We start from the raw sequence: 14,022 nt of genomic DNA, 5'->3' as shown, positions 1-14,022 counted from the left end.
AAGCGGGCCACCCCTCATTTGAAAGAGAGATTGTTACCCATTTTGGAGTTTGGTTTGATGATGAGTCTCCCCAGAAAGCCACACTGATTTTGAGCCTAAGCTAGGTACAGTTTTATTTTTGTATTGTCAAGTCGAAGGGTGCCGATTCGAACCATCTGGCCCGGCGGGTTCTCTAAAAAAACCTCTGTTTTGCGTAAATGCCTTTAGCACTCTGATCGAACTGCGGACTCTCCGGGCGAATGTTTTTAAATGAATGAAATAAAATAACGCGAGATTACAAAAGACACCGGCTCTATCGACACGGCTACATGGACACAGGTTCTTACGGCTGGTGGGGCAGCGGGGGCTCCCGGGACCCTGGGCTAAGAGCTCCTGCCGGGATATAAGAGTAAGAAAGAGAACAGAGAGATCATGACATGTTGTCACCAACCCACGACGAAGGCCAGGGGACAGCCCTTGAATGACGATGTGGCCTGGAGCCTGAACACGTCCTGGGAAGGGATTCTTTCTCCTCCTTATCTTTCTGACGTTCAGCACCGTGCTCGTTTCAGGCGTAGAGCCGAGTGGTTAGACGCGTATGTGATCTATGAAGTGAGCTCCGGGCACCCCGCGTCGTTACTACCGTGTCCCTGGCTGTAGCTCCGTGCCGTGCTTTCCGCCCGAGGGACCGTTTCGAGGGGAGCAGGAGAAGCTTCCTGCAGGATGCGCGCGGGGACGCTGTCCCGTCTCCCCACACACAACCTGTCCCGTATTTCTTTGCAGGGCCCAGAAGATCAAGAAAGAATGTCGAGTGATGATAAAAATAAACCCAGTGAACCCAAGAACGAGCCCAAGAACTGTGAGCCCAAGAACTGTGAGCCCAAGAACTGTGAGCCCAGGTGCGAACCAAAGTGTGAGACCAAATGCCAGCCCAGCTGTCTAAAGAAGCTGCTGCAGCGGTGTTCGGAGAAGTGCCCGAAGGAAAAGTGCCCGCCGCCACCCAAGTGCCCCCCGTGCCCCCCGGTGTGCCCCCGGCCCTGCCCCCCGTGTCCCCCCTGCCCGCCGCCGTGCCCTTGCCCGCCGCCGTGCCCTTGCCCACCTCCCAAGCCCTGTGTCAAGCCCTGTCCTCCTAAGTGTCCACCGCCAGAGTGAGCGCCAGGCGCCAGGGTACCGGCCAGCCCCGCCGCCATCCCCACCGCCTGCCACCCCCATCACCGTCACCTGCCACCGTGTTCGCCACCTCGAGCCTGAGAGCTGAAGCCATGAACTGACAAGTAAACGTGTCCCTCTGCTGTGCAAGACCTCCTCCTTCTGGGTTTTCTGGGCCGTCTTTGGTTGATCTGCTTGTTGGGTTCTAGCACTAAACCAGCTCCGAGAAGCGGCCCCTGGGGACTGAGGCTAGAACCCGTCCCTCACGACCGACCACCTTTGCAGACGGTGTCCCCTGCTGAAGTGAGGGGAGCGGCATCTTCTCAGGGGAGCACCCTGGGAACTCCTCCCTGTGAGAGCACAGCCGGGGGAGTTTGAAGTTTGGTTTAATGATGAGTGGCTGACCCCAGGGTCCCACGGGGCACGCAGGAGGGAGGGGACGTGAGGGGCAGGGGGCGGGGCGCCAGGACAGGTCCAGGAGCCTCAGCAAAGGAAGCCCGAAGCCTCTGCTTTCAGTCCCATCGTGCAGAGCCGAAAGCCGGGTTTAAACCCGAGCTCTGCTCCTGGCAGCTCTGTGACGCTCGGCCAGCTGCTCGACTTCTGAGCCTTCACCGTTTCCTTCTCTCTGAGAGGGGGACAGTGGCGCTCACGGTGCCGGCGTTCCAGGGCTGTCGTGAGGCTTCGGGAGTGAAACGCCCAGCGCCTGGCCTCCCGGACGTGGTGAATGCGCGGTGCGGGGAGCACACTGCACCTGCCCAGGTGGCACGCGGCCGCCCTGCGTGCTCTTCCTCGCCGGGCTCTGTCCGGCTCTCGCCTAGACCTGCGGGCACGGCGAGTGTTCTTTTAAAAAGTAAAAAAACGAGTCGGGGTCCCACCGGCGTCGCTTGGCCGGCCTTGACACGGAACCAGTCACGGAACATGTCGCCACCGAGGTCCAGCGAAGGGTGAGCGGATCTCTTATTCTTGCCACCTTCGGTGAGTCGCTAAGATTCCAAAAGAAAAACTTAAGTACAAAGAGAAATCGAAAAGGACAAAGCTGGGAATTCGGGAGGTCGAGGAAACGCGCCCCCCGCTGACAAGTCCGTGGGGTTTTTTCACAAGAAGCTCGAGAGAGTGTTTGTCAAACGCACCCAATTCACAGAAGGGAGTTTATCCGTTCGTGGGGCAGGACAGGGGGCTCGGATGGCAGGGGACGCGGAATGAAGGACGAGCTGTAGGAATCAGGACGTCAGCGCCTCGGGCCGCAGACTCGCCACCAGGTGTCCCCTCCTCCTGGGGCGCCCTCCACGGCGTCAGGTCTTCAACCCGATGCAGACCCAGCTTGCCCGAGGTGCTCCAGTTATTTCTGGAAACACAGCTGGGGGTGCGAGCCCACCCCCGCGGTCAGGTGGGTAAGAGCTGTGTGACGCGGACAAGGCCGGCACGTCGTCATGGCCCGCGACGTTCAAGCGGCAGAGGTGTAGGACTCTGTTGTCACGGCGAGAGGCAGAGAGAACCCGATCTGGGGTGGCTCCCGGTGGCACGTGGCACGCGGTCAGCTCTCCACCCTTGAGAGTAAGGACGACGGTTCAGGACAGCAAAGGGTGCAGTGAGTGCGGAGTCCACAAAGTGCCCAAGAGGAGACACGGGAGCCCCCTGGGGCCAAGGTCATTCGGGAGCAGACTTCTAGGACACGAGAGCTGACAAGGCCTTAGGGCACAACCCCCTCATTTTTCAGGTGGGAAAGCTACGAGTTACCTTCTCAGACGAGAGGTACGAGGCCCCCCCACCTTAGGTGTTCCCCCTTGAAGGCACAGGACCTCACTCAGCCCCAGGCCTCCGAGTGGCTCCACGGCCGTGTCTGTCAGGGGCTGGTGCCTTCCCAGGTGACCGAGGACTCGGGGCACAGGCTGGGTGGCGGCCAGCTCTGAGAACATGAAGCCATTAATTTACCACTGCATTTTCTTTTCTCCCATGTAAATGAAACCAAAGATAGACATCTCCTAATGGCCATGATGCCAGCGGAAAGCCAGATCAAAGGCAGTTCTGGGGACGGCGGCTAGAACGAGCTGAGCACCACCCCCCTGCAGGTGCTGGGACAACTCCCAGCCCCCGCGGCAGTCCCCAGGCCCTGCTCCAAGAAGCAGAGGGCTGCACAAATAAAGCAGCACCTCAAAAGCGACCGCACGAGACTGTGCAGTGCCAGGCTCGATGGCTCAGAGATCACGTGACGGGGCACGACCGAGGCCCCTCCTGTCATGGAACAGCAGTCCTGAGGGTCCATTAGGATGGTGACAGAGGGGACACTACCACAGACGCCCCTAGCACTGAGCTTTCCCAAGAATCGAGCAGCATACAGCCGCCTTCCAAGAGGACCCCGAGTCCCCCAGAACCTCGGGGACTGTGGAGGTCATTTTCACGCACCTCCCATGACCTCACGAGAATGGTGACTTGGGGGGGTGGGTGTGAGGAATGGCGGGAAGTCCCCAGGGACCCATCCTCTCCTCTTCCCAGTGCCACTTCCACATGACAAATATTCCAGCCGGGGACACAAGCGCAGGCTCATTCTGCGAGGCTTTATGGACGATGACAAGTCCAAGTGCTTCGTGAAAACTACTAGCTACTTTCTCAGACGAGGGGTACGAGGCACGTCCACCCTGGGTACTCCCATTGGAGGCGCAGGACCTCAGTCAGCCCCAGGCCTGCGAGTGGCTCCATGGCCGTGTCCTGCGGGGGGCTGGTGCTCGGGCCCAGCCCATCACAGCTGCTGGGGCTCAGCAAACACACGATGACACCGTGAACCTGTCGCCGAACACACGGGGTCTGAGACGCAGCCCGGTGGTGGGTGCACGCCGGTGCCTGGAGCCTCACGCGCCTCTGCGGAGACCCTTCTCCCCGGGCACGAAGGCCACGCTGCCCGGACCGAGGGTCCACGGCTGTCCCCGCCGGGGACCCCCTTGCTGTCTCTTGCCCACACCACACAGAGCCTCCCAACCGCTCCTGAGGCTCCAAGCTCACCTCCCTGCGCCCCCGCCCCAGAGGAAGCCAGCCGAGGCCAGCCCCCCAAAACTCACATCCAGACATGTCACTCGAAGGCTCCTCCTTGCCCAGGAAACAGCTCGAATGACTTGTCCTGCCAGGCAGGATCCCTCGGGAGCCCGCCCGCCCTGCCTCCTCCTCCGGCGCCAGCTTGCCGCTTCTCTCCTTCTAGAACTTTGCAGCCCAGCCCCAGGTGGCTGCTGGCACGTCCTGGCACTAGGCAGAGTTTGCCACTTCACCTTGTTCCTCCTCTGTCGCTCCACCATCTTCCCCTGAGTCCCCCGCCGCCCGGTCCACCCGAGCGGGTCCTCGTCCCCGGACCCAACGCGGGGGTCACCTGACCCAAGAAGCTTCCCTCGCCCTCCGCGCGCAGGCCGCCCAGACCCCGTGCGGTGTCAGAGCTCCGGGCCTCCCTCTGCCGTCACACCCGCCACGCCGCAGTCCGGTCAGCTGCTCACGGGGGGCCGTGAGCCCTCCGAGGCCAGAGACTGCCCGGCACACACGGCGGGCGCGCGAGGCCAACGAACGAGTCAACACTCGGCGCTCCGCACGCCCTCCCCTGAAGAGGAGGGGGTTGCTCTGGGCCGAGCCCCTGTCTATCGTGCTCCCGTCCCTCACCCCGCGGTGTCATTCCCAGGAGTCAGAGGTGGGCCAACGGGAGGAGTGAATATGGGTGGCCGGGGGCTGAGACCGTGGCATCTCTGAACTTGGTCACTTTCCCCTCGGGCCACGAGGGGCCGATCCTGCCCACCCTCCCCCTGGCCTCACCTGGGAACCGAAGGCAGCAGGGCAAAGGGAGACGCCGTGTCATCACGCAGACGTGGCTTCGAGGTGAGCGCTACGCTGCCAGCTGTGTGGCCCCGACAGGTGGAGTCACCTCGGCGGAAGAAGGGAAGTGTCAGCACGGTGTGGCGTGGCTGAGGGAGACGGCGGGTGCGGACCTGCGCTTAGAAAGCCAAGGTAGGACGCGCTCAGGCACCTGGGTCGGTGCCATTGTCACCAGCCACCACCCGCTGGGGCGAGAGCACCCGCCGCCCGCCGTGAGGCAGCAAGAGGGAGTCATGGGGAAGGAGGCAAACGTCACGGAAGGCACGTAGCTTCGAGCACCACCCCCCGCACCCCACTCCCAGGCTGGGCCCCGGGAGACCGCGAATCGCAGGAGACGGAAGGGGCTTTTGCGTCACTGGATGAGAGGTGGACGTGGCACTCACTGGACCTCAGGGTCGAGATGAGGAAACGAAGCTCCAGGGAGGGGACAACTGAACCCGAGTCGCCGTGAGTTGGTTGTTGGAAGATTCTAGAATTTCTTACCCCCAACTCAAGGCAAGGGAAGCCAGGACCCAGACATCGGGGGCAAGGGATTGAAGGCCAGCAGCAAACCTAAGCCATCCGGGAACACGTTTCTCCGTCTTCTGTGTCACCGGTCAGCCTGGGGCCACGATGCCCCGGAGCCGCGGGCACGTACATACGTGTGTTTCCTCATCCCCCCGAAACTGTTAAGAACCACTGACTAGTCGTGAGAACCACCCCGCTGGCTCCCTGAAGTTCATGAAGAAGCTCCTCCCACAGACCTTGGCCTGAGCCAGACGCACTCACCACGTGACCTTGACCGAGATGCTCCACATTTCTGCTCATCTGAAAAAACACAGTCGATCAACAATTCCATGCCTCGTTTAAAGCACGTGCGGGGCTAAGACAAGGAGGTAGAATCAGGTGACCTCCCTTGTCCCCTCCAGGTCCGGTGGCCCGTGATCCACAGCCCCTCCCGCAACCTCTGATTCAGACTCCTTCTGTGGGTGACATCGGGGGAAGGGCAGTGACAGGAGTGGTGGCCTCTCCCCAGGAACCCACAGGCTCCCCTCAAGCACCTGCCCCCAGGAAGCGGGAGGCGCCACGTCCACACCACTTGGCTCTGTTGGAGCCATCGCCCTGTCATAAGCAGACGGGGCCAGCCGGGTGACTCATGGAGTCTGGGTGCTTTTATGATCCGAACAAAGGAGATAGTTATTTGATGGGAATGGGGGGAAAAAGTGATGTCCCACACACACCTGACTCACTTCTGCTGATCCTGTGTAATTAATTACACCCTGGCTCCCAGTAATGACAGCTGCAGGAATCTAAAATCTTAACTCTCAGGTGACATCGAATCAGATCAGCCCCGATCTCAGAGCTGGAGGCCTGGGGATGGTTAGAGAAACTACTTAGTCACCTCATCTTAAGATGTGGGGTGGGACAATCCTCCCAAAGCCGTCCAAAGCCACAGCCCCAGATACTGGGCCACTGGGCTCAGACCCCAAAAACTCCCACTCTGCACCCAGGAAAAGTTCGGTCACCTACGTTCATTCGGCCACCGCCACATGCATCAGACAGAAGGCTGGGACCTCCTGTGGGTGGGGTACAACCTAATCAAGGAGGAAGCCCCACACACGCATCGCAGGATGGCGAGGCTGGCATGGGTTCCCCCCTCGGTCTCACGTCCGTATTTTCAAGGTGGTGGCAATATGGCCGCCGGGGTCAGGGACTTGCCTGAGGCCACACATGCTGCTTGGGACAGGGACAGGGGTCCTGGGCCTCAGCGCAGTACGTTGTCTCCTGCACAGAAGTTTAAGTCGGAGACTGAGTGCCGGGCAGGGGTGCGGGGGGAGGAGTCAAGGGGCCGGGACGGGGAGAGCTGGGGGCAATCCCGGCGGCTTCGTGGAGGAGGTGAGCCCTGAACCGACGCGCATTATACCGACCTCGTGGAGGTAGCTTGGTGGCTCGAAGTGCCGGTGCATGTGTTCTCTAAGTTATCCTCCCAAGAAACCTGCGAAACAGCGTCACCCCTTCTCCGAAGGGAACTCGAGGCTCCAAGAGGCTGAGCAGCTCATCCGACATTCCAGACTCCACGTGACAGTCGCGCCTCGATCAGCGGGTGCCCACTTCAGTCCTTCGTCCACGCACCGCAACGCTGGTCTCTGACCGAGGGGCCGGCGCGACGAGCGGGTGCATGCTCCCACGAGGGGGAGCTGGCCTGGGGCTTCACGTCCTCCCTCAAGTCTCCCAGGCGTTGGGAGGAGAATCACTTTACCGTCGCGGCTGTCACGAGTCGCCACCCTTCCGCGGCTTCGAACCATAGCGAGTTCTCATCTTCTGGTTCTGGGGGTCAGACGCCTGCCCCGGGTCTCTCTGGGCTACAATCAGGAGGCCAGTGGGGCCGAGTTTCTTTCCGGAGGTTCCACGGGACCATCCCTGGCCTTGCCTTCTCCGGCGTCTAGAGGCCGTCCGCAGGCCTGGCTCCGGGTCTCCCCCACCGTCAAGGCCAGCCGTGGCCGGTCACTCTGACGCTGACCCTTCTGCCGCTCTGTCCACACTGAAGGACGCTGTGATGACATCGGGCCTGCTTCCAGGTCAGCAGCTGGCTGTCAGGCACAGGCCTTTGGGAGCAGGTGACCGCTGGGCTCTTCGATTACCCTCCACGAGGTCACGACCTGCTTTCTCCACCTCCCCGCGTTCGGCCTCTTTCTCCTTGGGCTCAACCAAGGACTCGGACATGCGTGGGGCACGAGCAAGGTCAGCCACGCCTCCTGCCGCAGAAAGCTGGGACCTCGCCCCGGCGGGCCTCTTCGCCCGGCCCCTCCCGCACCCCTCGTCCTCTCCCGCATAGCTGGGCTCTCCTCACCGCCATAGGCTCCTCCGTCCGCGCCCACCCCGCCTTCCCGGGCGAGTCCTGCTGTCCAGCAAAACACAGCACAGACATCTGCCCCAGCAGCTTTCCAGGGCTCCCCCAAGACAAAGAGAGGGGCCTCCTCCTGGGGCAGAGGGCTTACCTCTGCCCGTCTCCTCGATGAGACTGTGGGCCCCGTGACAGGAGGGCCGTGGATGACAGACAGGATGGACGAAGGGACCCAGTGATGGAGAATCCCTTGCTTCCTCGGGCTCTGAAGAATCGCTTTGTCTGAGTCAACATTCCACAGAAAAGAGGCGGCGTCGACCCCGACCCCAGCATCAGCCCTACAGGCCAGAGTCGCCTGGTCTCCTGCCACTCACTCCCTAAAGACCTGTTAGGGGTCAGGCATCCAAAACTGTGTAAATCCTTGAAGGAACTTACGATGGTAACCAAACACCTGTCTTAGGAAACGGCCCGGACGAACTCCTTCGAGTTAAGGGGGCCGTCATCATTAAAGTCCCTCGGACTCGGTCGACTTCGGCAAACAAGCACGAGGCCACCACCCTAAGGTCCGGGGGCTCCTTTCTTAGTGACTCTTCTCCCGTTTTCCGTTATAGGAGAGCCTCCTTTCCTCCCAGCCGCCCCCCGTTTCCACCTTCTTCACCCTTTAATGAATGCCCTCACTCCATCAGGAATCACTAATCTGCCACTTTCTGTATCAATGGCATAGCCCCTACCCTCCCGGAACCTACGACCCAGGACAGTAACAAGATCTTGTACATAAATAACTGGAATTCCCAGTGAAAATAGTAAATGTCACGTAAATAGCACAAACGATGGACACTCTGGGGGTCCGGAAAGAGGTGAGATCCCCTCGAGTTTAGAGCCATCGGGGAGGGCTCCTCAAGCTTGTAGACTTGAGGGAGCCCAGGCAACTGCTTCGGGACATTGGCCAGCACAGAGCGGCGGGGGCACGCGGGCAGAAGCGACAGCCCGGACGGGGCTAGGAGTGGAGAAAGCTGGGTGCGTTTGCTTTGAAACTTTTCCCTTCATGCCCCTGGCTTTTATTGACCTGAGTTCTAAGAAAAGTTTTTCCAGAGGTAGAGACCGGCCTTGTTCCGTCCTGTTCTCCGGCCGCTGTGAAAACTCAGAACGCCACTTTCAGAAGCGTCGTAAATCAAGGCGGAGAGCGTGAAGGTCACCTGCCTTGGCTTCTTCCCGCCACCCTACTCCACGGACCCGGGAGGAACAGGCGACTCCGATCTCTCGCGAGACCTCGGTGCAGGAAAATCGCTCTCCCCGCAGGCCGTACGTAGGTCCTTCGTTGGCTTGGAACCCCTGGAAGATGCATCTTTCTTGGATCTGGAAGTGGGACTCTCCGAGCTCGATGAAGAATCATCCATGGAAATGTCTGAACGAGGCCAGACGTGCCCTTGACCCAGACGGACCCCAAGCCTCAAGCACAAACTTCTCGTGGGTGAAGACGAGATGAGCAGGTGGCTCTTATCTGTCACCACCTCCTGAACCAGCCCGGGCAGACGCGGAGCCCGATCCCGCAGTCACAGACCGCGATAACGTTTTATGAGCTTTCTCCCGCTGCCGCTTCTAACGAGAGGTGTGAGCAGGCCCGCCCGGCTGAGGTCAGCTGAGGACCCAGAGGCCACAGCGGAGGCTGATTAGCCAGCAGCCCAAGCAGTGACTCAAGCAATGGGCACTTTCAGAGGAAGCTTGTTACGGGGACTCCCCAATTAGGACCTTGGCCCACGTGGCCGCTGGTTCCCGTGGGAGGCTGGGCTGAACGCTGTATAAAAGTCGGCGCCTGGCTGGGCTCCGCACTGCACGGTCCTTGCTGGGTCCTGTCGGAGGTCAGGTAAGGGGACGTCACGCCCTCTCCCCCTACCCGCCCGGTCCCCGTGAGGCCACTGTTGACTCCCTCCGCCAGACTGCGCTTTCTGAGTTTTCAGTCGTTTGCCGTTTCTTGGGCCTCTCAAGTCATCCAGCGTGTTCTAGCTAGTCGCTTGCACCTGATTTTCCAAAACATTGAGTCAAATAGAAGAACCGTGGGAGGACCGGGGCTGGGGGCCGTGGATATCCAGACGAACGGAACGCTGCGGGAAGCCGCCCCCCCCCACCCGCCAGCAGTGGGCGTCAGAGGGAGTTGAACCTGGGCCAGAAAAGGGGACAGGGCGAAAAGCAGCAGAAATGATCATATTAGGGTCAGGAGCCATCGCTCCCGCCCTCCCCTTCGTCCCTCGGGCCCCAGCCTGGTACTCTGAATGCAGATGATTTCAAACCTTGTGTTTGTTTCAGGTTCTGCGAATCGCCCGAGGATGTCCTTTCACGAGCAGCAGAGCAAGCAGCCATGCGAGCCTCCTCCGTGTCTTCAAAAGACCCAGGAGCCGTGCCAGGCAAAGGCCGAGGCGGTGTGCGCCCCGCCATGCCAGGACCCCTGCCAAGAGAAGAGCACAGTGCAGGCTCAGGAGGTGTGTCTTCCTCAGGGCCAGGAGTTGAACCTAGAAAGCTGCCCACAGCAAGCCCAAGACCCCTGCCCTCCTCCGTGCCAGGACCCCTGCCCTCCTCCGTGCCAGGACCCCTGCCAGGAGCTGTCTCAGACAAAACGTGTGGAGGTCTGCCCACAGAGCGTCCAGGAGAAGTGCTTGCTCCCTGGCAAGGCAAAGTAGCTGCTCATAACGCCATCTGGGGCCGAGAAGACGGCCGCAGATGGAAAGCCGCCCCCCGCCCATGGCAGGGTGGCCTTCCCCCGTGGGTACCTCTGTGTGCACCTGCTCTTGCCTCCTGGCTTCCTCGGTGTTCCAGGACTGGCTCTGTGTCTCTCAAGATAGTTGTCTCTGCATGTCATCGGCCTCTGTGATTAAGCGTTGTTCTCGGCAGCCCGGCAGAAGTTCTCAGCCGTAGGAGCAGGGCGCCTGTCGGGGCAGACGGCAGAAGTGTAGCTCAGCTCCGCTGGGGGGAAAGCCCCCCAGCGCTGGGCGTGCGTCTCCCAGAGCAGCGGCCTCTCGCCGGAGCCTCGAACCAGACGGGATCTCCTTCCGTTCCATAGACTTTTGTCCTGACCGCCACCACCATGGGTGTGGCGTTGCCAAAGTCAAATTTGGGGTAATTTTAGCTCTGCTTTCTGAGGAAGGACAGCCAGTAATTGGACATTAGAATGTCGGCTGTGCTTTAAAAAAATGAAACGAACAAAAAGAAAAAAAAATGGAACGACGAGACGGGGCGCGTGGGGTCAAACTTCCACTGTGTGCTTTCGTCAGAGACGTGGCGTGTGTCTGTCTGTGTGGTGCGGGCTGGTCTGCTCTCCAGCTTCTTCTCCCTGGTGAAGGTGAAATGCGGAATAAAGCTGATCCCAAGAACACGTGTGCTCTTTCCCCCGACCTTCCCCACCCCGCCCATACCTGCCATCCCTCGCTGCTCACATCGCCCTTTCTTTGGAGAGCCTTGAGTGGGAATAGAAAACAGACCCCTCAGCAGGGCTGCTAGGGGCCTCCTTAAAGGGGCCTCGGACCCCCCACCCTCACCTGTGACAAGGCAGGCTCACCTGTGCACACGCCGACACCTGAGAGAGGCCAGCGGATCCGAGACCCGCCCACACCCAGAGCCCCAGGTCCCGGACTTTGTGCTGCAGCATCTTTCCGCTCCTTGCCTTCTGATGGAAAGGGCTAGAAGCGGGGGTGGGGAGTCACATGGAAGAAGGGGTCCCCAGTCCGTCTGTGACACCCACAAACACCGCATCCCCGTCAGAAGGCCGGACTGAGCGTGCCTCTGAGGTGAGCACAGATCGGAGAAGCAGAGCTGTCGGCCCGGCCATCTGGCTGGATTTCTGGAAGGCCAGGCAGCCTGGTTCACCCCACGCCCTGCGCCCCTCGGCCGCGGAGGAAACGTAGGCCGTGGCCTCTGGGCTACGCAAACAGGCAGAGAAGCAGCAAGACCTGCCGGTCACAAGCAACGGCAGCCCCTCAACTGTGCCCTGAGGTCTGACCTGGACCCCAAGGCTTATGTCCACCTCCAGCCTCCTGAGAGGTCAGGGGGTTCCCACTCACCTCCTTGGTCCCCTTTCCTACTCAGCTTGTTTGGGGTGCCCCAGCGGAGGACCTTCTGGCTGAACTGAGGGCCCTCCAGCACTGGGACTGCCCCCCCGTCTCTCAAGCTTCGAGATGCTCTGAGGCCAGAGAGGGTCTAGGGGAGGTCCCGGGACAGGAAGTCGAGCAGTGATGCGGGGCCCGCAGGCCCACCGGGTCTGCGGACGGCAAGCGCCGGCCCGGAGCACGAGGCACAGCCCTAGGGAGCCCTGGAGGCAGCTCGGGCGGCTCGTAGGCCCCTTCGTCAGGGAACTGGTCTGGCCCCACGAAGCCAGAGGCGGTGAAGCCAGGGTCCCAACGGGAGGCCCCCTCGGCGCCCGGCACCCGGCACCCTCCCAGAGCTCCTACTGGCGTGGGGACATGCCCGGGGCGCACAGGAAAGATCTGGATGCTGCCTCCTCATTCATTCATTCGCCCACCTACCCAGTGCCAGGTGCTGGAGAGACGGCGGTGACAAGCAGGCAGTGACCGGGCAGGCGGTGAACCCGGCAGGCGGTGACCGGGCTGGCGGTGACCGGGCAGGCGGTGAACCCGCAGGGCTAGAGCGCTTCCTTCCCAGGCCACAGCAAACCTTTCCAAACCTCCTGCCGTCTCAAGCCCCGAGCGCCTCCACACGCCCGGATCACAGTTCCCTGGCCTCCCTGCCCGGCCGGAACAGCTTTCCTCTTCCGTTTTCCAGCTTTGGGGTGAGCCAGCTGCTCCCCAGGGCCCCGCCCACAAAGATGCCCCGCAGCCTTCCCAGGAGCGCTGATCCCGCCGGGATGAGGGAGGCTCACGGAAGTCTCCAGCCTGGCTCGAGCCCGGGGGACATCTTTGATCTCCGGCACGAAGGCCAGCACAGATCGAAGGCCAAGATCAGACGGGAGGAGGCCCAGGGCTGACAGAGACGGTCCAGCCATCCCAGAGAAAGGACAGCCCGCCGACGACAGGGGAGCCCTCGGCAGGTGGGAAGGAGACGACCCTGCGGATGGCAGACACGGGAACACATCCGTCCGGGAGCCAAGCTCGGTCCCGGGAACCGCCACGCCTCCCGCAAGCTCAAACGCCGCGGACCCGGCCCCTGCCCACATCGCTGCCCCTGGGGCCAGGGCCCTAATGTCACAGACCTGGGCCGTGGGGACAGCTGCGACCCAGCACACGGCAGCCAGAAGCCCCCAGCTGTGTGCACCTGTGTTGAAGCTTTTCAGAAAGAGAGGGAGGGACATTTCCAGAAAGAGTCGCAGAAGGTAGACATTCTCACTGACGACGGTTAAAGAAAACGCAAAAACAGAGGCCATGGTTTGACTGTACCCCTAAACCAAACACGCACGGGCACGTAATCGAAACTTAAAACTAACCCGATCTCCCCAAAATGTCGGCCCTGACCTAAATGAACGTAAGGTGTCCCCGGTTCAGCGTGGCCGCATAGCCTCCCGGCCCGTCACCTGCATACGCTCACACGGTCCTGCTGCCCAGAAAGGAACGTGGGCTTCGACAGCCACAAGGCCCCGCGCCCCCAGAACGCGGCTCCATAAACCCAGCCCCAACCCTCCCCTTCCGAGCTCGCCCAAGGCCTCCCGGTTCACGAACTCTCCTTTCCTGTGCGCAATAAGCTTTTAAATGTTCTCTAACTTGATTCGAGTTCAATTTGCGATGCGGCTAACTCAACGTGTGATGAGAGTGGACCCCGTGTGCCAAGAAGAAGGGGTGCGCACTGACGGCAGTTCACGGGAGGGTGCTGGGGGCTCACCCGCTCACGCTCACGCTCACGCGGTCAGTGGTGATGGAGAGCTGGCCGGGCACGCACTGCGAGACCTCGGCGGGGAGGGGGGAAGCGTGCAATGGAGCTGGGGCCTGAAGACGTGCATGCTGGAAACCGCTGACCTCTCCTTCATCCCGTGGAGAAAGTGCCAGAGGGGACGGGGTAGCTGTCCTCCAGTACCTCAAGGGCTTTTGCAAGGAAAGGGCTGGACTTCTGTGAGGTTCCAAGGGACAGAATGGGACCCACAGACCGAAGTTATGAGTTTGGGTTCTGTTTAAGAACTTTCTTATGATGAGACGGAGCGGCCGGTGACAGGAGCTGCCTCGGCCGGGCACACTGCAGAGCTCCATGAACCGGACGTGTGCGCCTCAGAGAAATAGCCAGCGTGAGCT

General features: G+C 61.1%; 2 protein-coding genes across 2 annotated transcripts; both read left to right on the top strand.

Moving 5' to 3' along the window:
* The first annotated feature begins 783 nt into the window (after positions 1 to 783).
* LELP1 (late cornified envelope like proline rich 1) lies at positions 784 to 1,237 on the top strand. The gene is made up of 2 exons (XM_039849822.1): positions 784 to 1,002; positions 1,127 to 1,237. The coding sequence occupies exons 1-2, from the start codon at positions 784 to 786 to the stop codon at positions 1,235 to 1,237; spliced, it is 330 nt and encodes a 109-aa protein (XP_039705756.1).
* An 8,391-nt stretch (positions 1,238 to 9,628) lies between these two features.
* LOC120592177 (proline-rich protein 9-like) lies at positions 9,629 to 11,163 on the top strand. The gene is made up of 2 exons (XM_039849743.1): positions 9,629 to 9,662; positions 10,103 to 11,163. The coding sequence occupies exon 2, from the start codon at positions 10,123 to 10,125 to the stop codon at positions 10,471 to 10,473; it is 351 nt and encodes a 116-aa protein (XP_039705677.1). The 5' UTR covers positions 9,629 to 9,662; positions 10,103 to 10,122; the 3' UTR covers positions 10,474 to 11,163.
* Positions 11,164 to 14,022: the final 2,859 nt, after the last annotated feature.

This window comes from Pteropus medius, unplaced genomic scaffold, assembly GCF_902729225.1.
Source record: "Pteropus medius unplaced genomic scaffold, Ma_sr-lr_union100, whole genome shotgun sequence".
Classification (NCBI taxonomy): Eukaryota; Metazoa; Chordata; class Mammalia; order Chiroptera; family Pteropodidae; genus Pteropus; species Pteropus medius.
This window is presented reverse-complemented; position numbering and strand designations above follow the sequence as displayed.

Excerpts from the sequence above, each read along its gene's own strand:
- LELP1 (XM_039849822.1), top strand. The coding sequence starts at position 784 with ATGTCGAGTGATGATAAAAATAAACCCAGTGAACCCAAGAACGAGCCC. Across the intron at positions 1,003-1,126 it reads AGTGCCCCCCGTGCCCCCCG|AGTGAGCGCCAGGCGCCAGG; the intron begins GTGTGCCCCCGG and ends GTCCACCGCCAG.
- LOC120592177 (XM_039849743.1), top strand. The coding sequence starts at position 10,123 with ATGTCCTTTCACGAGCAGCAGAGCAAGCAGCCATGCGAGCCTCCTCCG.